Raw genomic sequence first — 10,758 nt, 5'->3', positions numbered from 1 at the left:
GGGTGGGAAGAAAAGTGCAACAATGAATGAATGGAATTCCAAAATCTCTGTAGATGTTCATTGAAATTAATAATAATTTAAAAAAAAATAAAAAAACCCAGAACACTGTGGATGGCCCCTCTGGAAAGCTGCGGTGTGATGATGGCCATGAAGCTGCCATCTCTGTGTATACTGGCTCTGCCAAGGCCTTGGGCAAGGTCATCCCTGAGGTGAATGGGAAAGTTACTGCCACGGTTTTCTGTGTTCCCATCCTCAGAGTGTTGGTTGTGAATCTGATCTGCCTTTTGGAGAAAGCTGCCAAATATGATACATCAAGAAAGTCATAAAGTAGGCATCAGAAAGGCCCCTCAAAGGCATCCTTGGATACACTGAAGACCAGGTTGTCTTCTGTGACTTTAACTGTTAACATCTTTGATGCTGGGATTGGCATTGCCCTGAACTTTATCAAACCCATTTCAAGGTATGAGAATGAAGTTGGGTACAGCAACAGGGTGGTTGACCTGATGGTTCACATGACCTCCAAAGAATAAGACTCCATTGGGCCACAAGAGCACTAGAAGAGAGAGATACCCTTACCTGCTGGGGAGTCCCTGCCCCAACTTGATCCCCCCTCCACACAGAATCTCACATCCTTGACACAGTTTCCATCCTATTCCTCTGAGAAAAGGGAAGCTTAGAAAACCTATCTTGTCATGTACCACAAATAAAATACACTATAATCAGGGGAGGGGGAAAGCCCTAGAATTTGATGGAATATAAATTTACATGGTTCAACAAATAAATGCAGCCCTGGACTTCCTTACTACTCTATATCAAGATATTTGGAAGACAGCTACCTGACCAAATGATTGGAAGAGATCCATATTTGTTCCCACTCCCCCAAAAGGTGATCCAATAGAATGTGAAAATTTATCAAGCAATATCATATGGAAATAAAATCTTGCTAACGATCATTTAAAAAACCTAAAATGCTGATCTATTAATCAGCAGAGAACTGCCAGACACTCAAGCTGGATCACACGAGGGATATCAATACTGATGCCAAAGGTATCTCGGCTGAAACCAGGTAATACCAAAAGGACTATACTTCTATTTTATTGACTGTGAAGAAAACATCTGTCTGTGTGGATCATAACAAATGATGGCTAACATTGAGAATCCTAGAACACTTAATTGTGCTCATGCAAAACCTGTATCTAGACCAAGAAGCTGTTGTCTAAACTAAGCAAGGGTATCCTGCGGGACTTAAAATCAGAAAAGGTGTGGATAAAGGTTGTATTTCCCCCTTATGTATTAAATCTATATGCAGAGCAAATCATTTGAGAAGCTGATGAATATGTAGAAAAATGTGGCACCAAAATTGGAGGTAGACTCATCAACATCCTGCTTTATGGAGATGATACCACCTTGCTTGCAGAAACTGAAGAGGACTCGAAACACTTAAATATGGATTACATCTCAACATAAAAAAAAAACCCTCAAAATCCTCACCACTGGACCAATAGGCAACACTATGATAAATGGAGAAAAGATTGAAGTTATCAACAAATTCCTGTTACTTGGATCCACAATTCACATGCATGGTAATGGGTTGTTGTTATTATGTGCCATTAAGTCAACTACAACTCATAGTGATTCTATGAACAATATCTCTAAACCTTGCCCTATCCTGAGCCAATCTCTCAGTTTCTGTTACCTCAATCACTGTTTTTAAGACATCTAATCCAAGGTCTTCCTCTTTTTCACTGTTCCAATCATGATGTCCTTCTCCAAGGATTGGTCCGTCTTAGAAACAAGCCCTAAGTATGTAAAATGGAGTTTCAAAATCTTTGCCTTCAAGGAGCAAACTGTTTTCACCCTCTCCAGGATGGACCTGTATGTTCTCTTCACATGTTTAATACTCTTCTCCAGCACCACAACTTAAGGACACCAATTCTTTTTTTGTCATCCTTAGTCACTGTCCAACTCTCCAATGCAGAGCATGTGATTGTGAAGAATATGGCCTGGATCAGGTGCACCTTATTCCCCAGACTGACATCATTACTCCTAGCATTCTGGAGAGGTCCTTGACAGCTGACTTTACCAATGCAATTCGTCTTTTCTTTACTTCTGGTGCCAAGAATGTTGATTGTAGAGCTGAGGAAGATGGAATTGTTAAAAATCTCAATCTCAACAACTCTATCATCTCACCCCAGTAAGAATAGGAAAATTTAACAGAACAGCAAGCAACAAATGCTGGCAAGGTTGTGGAGAAACTGGAACCCTTATTCACTGTTGTGGAAGTGTGGTGCAACCACTGTGGAAGGCGGTATGGTGCTTTCTCCAAAAGTTGCAAGTAGAGATAGCATTTGACCCAGCAATTCCACTACTGGGAATATACCCCAAAGAGACCATAACTGACATCCAAGCAGATATATGCACACCCGTGTTTATTGCGGCTTTGTTCACAAATGCAAGGAGTTGGAAACTATGTAAGTGACCATCAACAAACGAATGGATAGAGAAGCTCCGGTATATTTACACAATGGAATACTATGCTGCATTGAAAAACAAGGAACTCATGCAATATTATTTAAAATAGGTGCCCCTGGAGGACATTATGCTGAGTCAAGTACCTCAGTTACAAAAGGACATGGTGCCACTGTTGTAAAACAGGACTGACATAGGGGTTGGGGGGAGACTGAGAAAGATGGGTTCAGTAATGTATACTGCAGTGAAACAGATGAGGGGGAAAAACTGTTTAAAGGGATATGTGATTAGGTATTTTTGTCATGACAGGAGTCCAGAGCAAAGGCTGCATAGTGGAGTGAACCTGGGGGGAGGTATTGTAAAACAATGAAAGACTTTTTTCTTTTACTTTTCCAAGAGGGGAATGTAGGGGGGGGGTGGTGCAGGGAAGGGTTGGGAAGGGAGAAAAGTGCAACAATGAATGAATGGAAATGCAAAGTCTCTAAATTTTCATTGAAATTAGTAACAAAAATTTTAAAAAGATCTCAATCTCTTCTCCATCTATCATGATGCTGCCAGTTGGCCTGGTGGTCAGAACCTTTGTTTTCTTGATGGTAAGCTGCAATCCACATTAAAGAATGCTGCAATTCTTGACCTTCTGAAGCAAAAACTTCATGTCCCTCCTCAGTTTTTGCAGGCAAGATTGTGTCATCTGCACAATGCAGGCTGTTGTTGAATCTTCTTCCAATCCTGATGCCATATTCCTCCTCATAAAGTGCAGTCTCCCAAATGATCTGTTCCTCATATAGATTGAAACAATATGAGAAAAGACACATCCCTGATGTACTCCTTTGTTGATTTTGAACCATGTAATGTTTCTTTGCTCTGTTGGGATGACTGCTTTTGATCTAAGTATACATTTCTCATGAGCATAATCAACTGTTCTGGGATTTCCATTCTGCTCAGTATTACCCACAAATTGTTGTGACCCACACAGTCAGATGCCTTTGTATAGTCAATAAAACACAAATACTCTTTTGGTACCTTTTGCTTTCAGTCAAGGTCTGACATTGGCAATGATGTCCCTAATGTCACAGCCTCTTCTAAACCCAGCATGTATTCATAGCAGTTCTGTGTCAATAGTATTCCATAGTAGTAGCACTCAGAATAAAAAGATATTTTATTGGGAAAATCTGCTGTTAATGACCCCTATAAACTGCTGAAAAGCAATGTTATCAGTTTCAAGTTCAAGCTGTGCTTAATCTAATCTAGTCTTTTTAATTACTTGCTATGCATCTGAAAGTTAAACAATGGATACAAATGACAGGAGGAGGGCGATCTGATGCCTTTGAATTGTGCTATTGCAGAAGAGTACTGAATATTCCATGGGCTGTCCAAAGAACAAAGAAATATGTGTTGGAAAAAGTGCAACCCTGGTGCTTCTTAGAGGCAAGGATAGTGAAACTTTGTCTCGCACAGTTTAAGCATGCTTTCAAAAGGAACCAGACCTTGGAAAGGAGTATCATGCTGGGTAAGGTGAAGAGTCAGAGAAAGAGAAGGGCACAGTGACTCTAACAATGGGCTAGAGTGTATCAGAGATGAATGAAGGCAGTACAGGATAGGGCAAGGTTCAAATATGTTGTTCATAGGATTGCTATGAGTTGTAGTCCACTTAACTGCACCTAACGACAAAATAAACTACCATAAAGTTGTTTCCAGTGTTACAAGAATTCTGTTTTAACCCACTTAGACTTAAAAGTGGTTACTGTTGTTTGGCACGATTAAGTCAACTTTGAGTCATAGCAATTTTATGAGACTCCAAATGTGGAACATAATACAAATCAAAGTTTTGTTTTCCTAGTTGAGACATGGCACTAAGTCACATGTCACATCTTCTACTGTGATCCCATTCCCCTAACGTTTTTTCTTACTATATCTAGGTCTTCTTCAAGAAAATTATCCAGGAATAAGCATATTATTATACCATTCCACAAAGGGAGATTAATATTGAGAAAGACCAGCAGTAAGAAACTGTGAAAAAGAACAGTATGCTGAATGCAAGAAAGTTTTGTTACCATGCCTTTGAGTATGAAGACTCATAGTTTAACCCCAGGAGATTTTCAGAAGCAGTAAATCTCATTGTAGATTACCTTTTTTCCCCAGAGAGTAACTGGTGGATTTGAACTCTATGCCTTTGAGTTGCCCATGCAACTCTTTACCACTACATCACCAATAGCTTTCTAAAACTGCTCGGAAGGAGATTTTTCAACTTTCTTCCTTGGAGTTGCTGGTGGATTTGAACCAAATGTCTTTGAGTTGGCAGCCCAATTCCTTGACCTAGAGGTAAGGAAGGCATTGCACTGCCAAACCAAAGGCAAGTGGTTCAAACTGACCAGTGGCTCCTTGGGAGAAAGAAGGACAAACTCCTTTTGTGAGATTCACAGTCTCTGAAAATGTGCTGGAGGCTCAGCTATGAGTCTTTTCTGACTTGGTGGCACATAACAATTCCCACTAGAAGGCTTTTCTACCTGCTGTTCTCTCTGGTGGATATTATATTCTTGCATGTTTTTTCATAGCTTAGGCCTTCGTTTCCTAAATCCTCAGTCATAAAAAACTATTGTTGTTGTTAAGTCCCGTAAAGTCGTAGATGACTCATAGCAACCCTATGAATCAAAGACCTGAACACTTGTATAACTTTCATAATTTCTCCACGTTCATTGTTTCCAGAGGAAGCTATTTGAGAAGTGGATGCCACTCCTGCTTCCAAGCTTGTTTTAATTGGGATGCTCCACCAAGCTCTGTCCACCATGGGTAACCATTACCATTAACATTTGTGTCACAATGTTCAGCATCACAGCAACGAGTTACCTCTGTACAGCAAATGGACAGACCAATGCTGTACCATTTAGAAGAATGTTTGACCAAAAACAATTAAAACCAGGACTGAGTGCCATGGATTAAAATCACCCACCTTTGGCTTGGTATCATAACATTCTATCCACTTGGCCAACAGCATTCTCTCATTGTCGTTAAGTGCCATCGAGTCATAGATGACTCATAGCGAACCAGCACCCTAATTTTGGTTAACTCCTTTTTTATCTTGCTTGGCAGCATGTATAACTGTAGGTATTTAGAAGTTCCACCAGAATGTATTTACAGAAATATACTAATTCAGTTAGCTTGAATCTTGAAAAGTTATATTTAACTTTTATTAGACTAAAATTAAAGAAAAAATAGGAGAAATTTTAAGGATGCTCTGGCTTGAAGAAAATTGTAGCTAACGGGCTAAGACAAAACACCATACAGTGCTGGAGTTAGAACTGTAACTGAATCCAATGTTCTTTCAAAATTATATTTCTCAGCCTTCTAATAAACAAAGCTCTTCCCCAGTTTTTGGTAAAAACTAATCTTACCACGTATATTTTAGTTCTAGCAGGTTATCCCATAATATTAAATGGCGTTTTGAGACATATTACATAACAAAATAGTGTTTTTAAATGGAATGTTATAGAAAGTCTTAAATTTGTAGCACTAATTTTAATTAGTAAACTCAGAAATTGTATTTGACATTATTTATTTTTACTTCAAATAAGAAATAGCACACACTTTTTCAGTTTATTGTATAAACTGGTTTTTAATATATAAAAATCTTGTATTTTCCAAGGAAGAGGAAGAAAATGAAACATTCGAACTAAGCAGAGAATATGAAGAATTAATTAAATTAAAAAGAAGTGGGTCAATTCAAGCAAAAAACCTTAAAAGTAAGTTTGAAAAAATTGGACAGTTATCTGAAAAAGAAGTACAGAAGAAGATAGAAGAGGAACGAGCACGAAGAAGAGCAATTGACCTTGAAATTAAAGAACGAGAAGCAGAAAATTTTCATGAGGTATATAATTTTATATTTAACATAATCATGGTACAGTAATGACAATAAGAAAATATGCTTTGATGTTAGTGTTGATACTTATCCTTAATCACAAGTACATATATTTTAGTAACTAAATAGCAAAAGCATATTGTGATTGGAAAAGGGCTTTAAAAAGATCTCTTCACTCTACTGTTGTTTCTAAGTATCTTTAAAACTTACGGTGAACATATCAAATGGTTCAATTAACAAAAACAGTTGCATTTATTAGCATTTTCCAGTCTGAATCAGGACAATCATATGATAAATTCTAGAGAGTATTCCTGTTTTAAAGGCCCATAAAGCTTGCATGCTTTATGCTCAAAGTCACACTCATAATTCAGTGACAGAATTCAGATAAAATAAATTGAAATAACATATGTAAAATGAAAGGCCATCACTAAATTATGTGCAAGTTCATTTCTAGCCCAAGAAGTATTTCCATGTTTATGAATACTGGTTAAATGTGATCTGATTTTTTTTTTCCCACCAGAAACTGTCATTGTATAATACTGAACAGCATTTAATCTATATTCTTTTAAAAACACTTAGCTAGCACTACAAGTGTGGGAAGGTGAGAGGGCCTTCAGAAGAAAGTGCAAATAAAAGGACAGAATGAAAAAACTGCATTAATTGCTATGAGCAATTAAATAATGAGGAAAGCATTAAGTACAAGGGCCAGAAAGGCAAATATAAAGGACAGAGGAGCTGACCATGGAGGCTCGTTGTTGTTAGGTATCGCTGAGTTGGAACCGACTCATAGCTGACTCTCTAGCGAGTTGTCAGAGGCAGTTAGATGCCTGGGTGGAGATTTCCCATCTTTCTCCCGTGGAGCAGCTGGTGGATTAGAACTGAGTGCCTTTCGGTTGGCAGTGCAACTCCTTACCACTAAGCCACTAGAACTCTTGGAAGCTCTTGATGTCAAGTAAATTGACTTTGTTTTTCAGGACTTTGTTTTGAAGCTGTGCTGAAGGGATTTAAAACAAGAAAAATTAAAATGTTATCAAATAGGTATTTTATAGCTAATTCATGCTAAAGTTAAAGATGCTTTCCAGATATGTGCATTAAAAACTATTTGAATGCCTACTGTGCTCCAGGAACGTTCTAGGCATTGGACCTACCTTTGGTGACTCCCCGTGATCATGTTGATTGGTTGTTGCTGTTGAGTCACAAGTGACTCATAACTGGGATTCTGAGACTGTAAACTGTACAAGAGGAGATTGCCCATTTCTCTCTCCAAGGAGCTGGGGATAGCAGCACAATTCCCTATGAACTAAGCCACTAGAACTCCTTTGCTTATGTAGCACTTTCATTATAACGTGTAGGATAGGGTGGAGAAATAGAAAATACCATTACATGAATATGATGGTGTGACTTCACCTCACATACTTTGGGCATGTTATTAGGAGAGGCTAACCCTAAACAAAGACATAAAGCATGGCAGAGGGTCATCAAAAAAGAGAGGTTCTCTGCAAGATGGATTGACAATGGTTACAACAATGGGCTCAAGTATGGCTTGTGCTTGTTGTGAGGGGGGAACAGGACCAGGCAGAGTTTCATGTAGGGTTGCTATGAGTCAGTTTACTCAATGGCACCGAACAGCAATAGAGTTACACAGATTAATAAGGCAAGTCAAAGGGGTAAGGAGTGTCCCCCCACAAAACTGTGCCAACTTGGCTAGGCCATGATTCCCAGTAGTGTGTGGTTGGACTCCATTTTGTGACCTGATGTAATTATACTTCAATTCATGATATTCCTATTTATGTGTTGTAACTCTTAACCTCTATGTGTTATAGTCAGAATACTACTTAGTGAAAGAAGGATCGTCACAAGATGGACTCACAGAATGGCTGCAACAAAGGGTTCAAACACTGCAGTAATTGTTAACCCGGCAGTCTTTTCTTCTTTTGTACCTGCAGTCACTATGACTCAGAACCCAGTCTATATCAATGGCATCTCAGAGCATGTGTTAATAATGCAGGATCAGTGTCGTAAATCTTGAGTAATAGGCTTACAAGTTTCAGTGACTCAAGTCACATTCTTAATCAAGCCACCACTTACTAAAGACATATACTTACCTAAGCCACCTTTTTATAAGAGATGAAAGGAGAGGAAAGACCTTAACACTACAAAGAAAGAAGGGCTGGGATTAGCCCAAGGTCCGTGCACTGAGAATTTCCTAGACCCTGGGGAAAACTAATGCCAATTAGCTTCAAAAAACCACCAGTTTTACAGATATGGAAAAGAAACAAAGACCTTCACATAAATGTGATACTCTGAAGTTGGACTTCAAACTGGCCTAGTGGTAAGACACTGCACTGCAATCCAGAAAACATACTGTTCAAATTCATCAGCTGCTCCACTGGAGAAGGATAGGCAATCTCCTCCCATGCAGTTAACATCCTCTGAAAACCCATTGGAGGGTCAGCTATATGTGGGTTCTGACTCTATGGTAAACAACCACCACCACCACCTAAACAATAATGAGGAAATATATTTTATTAAAGCTATCCATTTGTGGTACTTGTTATAATATCACTAGAACATAAGACAGAATTTGGTATTGCCCTAATGGGTTGCTGCTCTGATAAATGTGGAAGCAATTTTGAAATTGGCTAATAGGTAGGGACTTGAAGAATTTAAAAGAAGCACTGGTGGCCTAGTGGCAAGAAGCTGTGCTGCAATCCCTAAGGCACGCAGTTCATATCCACCAGCCGCTGGATAGGAAAAAGATGGGCAATCTCCTCCTGTGCAATTTACTGCCTTTGAAAACCCGACACAGGTCAGTTCTGACTCAACAGTACACAACAAAACCACCACCCAATTGGAAAGGCCCTGATTGTCTTGAGACTGTTTGTAGAATTATGAACACTAAAGACCGTTTTGGAGAGGGTTCAGAATAAATTGGGGAGAACTGTAGCCTCTTTCCTTTTATACATTTTGCTTCAATAATGAGATGATGCTAGAAATGTGGATGTTAAATGCATTTCTGGTGAGGATTTAAAAGAAAATGCCACTTTTAATGCACTGAGAAGAACTTCCTGACTAATGTTCAAATTTCTGGTAGAAGGTAAAAGCTGTGAGGAAACTGAATACAGCTGAGACTTCTAAGCAAGATATTTAAGGAATCATGTAGTTTCTTCTTGCCACTTATAGTGCAATGCATAAGAAATGGACTTTAAAAAATTTAAAAAAGAAATGGACTTTAAAAAAGAACATTTAAAAAAATGAGAAATTAGCAAGATTTTATTGTACAAAATAAAGACAAATGTCCTAGAATGTTCACCAATGATGTGCCTACGCAGCATAAACTTTCGTAAAATGAGAAGCCTCTGGTTAATGAATCTAACCAACTACCACAGCAGAAAAGCCAAAGGACACTGACAAAGGTGAAGATGCTATCTTGCTTCTGGAGTTCTACAGGCAGGAAACAGATCAAAGGACAACTACTATTGTCCTCCAAGAAAAGAACAGAACCATACTGGAGGCACTCAGAGATCTGTAAAACTATTGGAAGGATCATGGAAAGAAGAGCTGCTTGCGTCTCAAAGGGGAGAATCACAACCTCCTAGGTTTAATGGAGTTGGATCTTTACCAACTCAGTTTAAGAGTATGGGCCTGCTATTAAGATGCATCAAGGAAAGATAAAGATGAAAGCTGAAGGTGCAGGGTGCCATGATAAAGTATTAAAGAATGGGACCTACAAGGGCCAAAAGAGCAGGGTAACACTTAATGGACTGAAATTGGGCCATTCTAGAGTGAAGGTGCCACCTCAATGCGCCTGGAAGGCAGAGAAGAAGCCCAGGACTGGCAGCCTCTAACCAGAATCTAGAGAGCTTAACATGCAGTCTAGAGGGCAAGGTTATTGCCCAGATGGCCTCAGAAAAAATAAGCTTATTTAAAGGTTTGAGAGCTAATGTACATTATTTTGCTGGGATTTGATGGGCTGTTCCATCACTGTACTGTGCAAACAGTTACCTTGTCGTATAGGTCTTTTAAGTTCACAAATGACCAGGATTTTTGCCGCAGAATGGAATATGCTTAATGTACAACCTATCTTTGATTGAGATTACTCGGATGAGAAAACTTAACCTTAATTGATCTAGAGTCAACTGAAAGACTTTAGGGATAATAAAATGGGCCATTTCTCATGTAGCAAAGTTATGAATTTTAGGATGCTTATTGCAGCTGTTGTTAGGTGGTCACCCACAGTGACTCTGAAGAAGAGATCTGAGCCCTGTCCTATTCTATGCCATCCTCACACTTCCTGATACATTAGAGCCCCTGGAGGGCAGTCACCACGTCAACCCACCTAGGTAAGAGTCTTCCTCTACTTTGCCGATCCTCCACCCTTCTGAGCCAACATGTCCGTCTCCAAGGAATAGCCCCTCCTAGCTTTGGGACTG

General features: G+C 39.1%; 1 protein-coding gene across 2 annotated transcripts in view; it reads left to right on the top strand.

Annotated features, from left to right (window-relative positions):
• The window catches only part of NEXN (nexilin (F actin binding protein)), a 50,283-nt gene that overhangs the window by 31,644 nt on the left and 7,881 nt on the right, over nucleotides 1-10,758 (top strand). For both annotated transcript variants that reach the window (XM_006888589.1, XM_006888590.1), the window contains one exon: nucleotides 6,113-6,334. In XM_006888589.1, coding sequence (XP_006888651.1) covers nucleotides 6,113-6,334 — 222 coding nt within the window. The remainder of the gene's footprint in view (nucleotides 1-6,112; nucleotides 6,335-10,758) is intronic.

This window comes from Elephantulus edwardii, unplaced genomic scaffold (assembly GCF_000299155.1).
Source record: "Elephantulus edwardii isolate Elephantulus edwardi_28Jun2011 unplaced genomic scaffold, EleEdw1.0 scaffold00069, whole genome shotgun sequence".
Lineage (NCBI taxonomy): Eukaryota > Metazoa > Chordata > Mammalia > Macroscelidea > Macroscelididae > Elephantulus > Elephantulus edwardii.
This window is presented reverse-complemented; position numbering and strand designations above follow the sequence as displayed.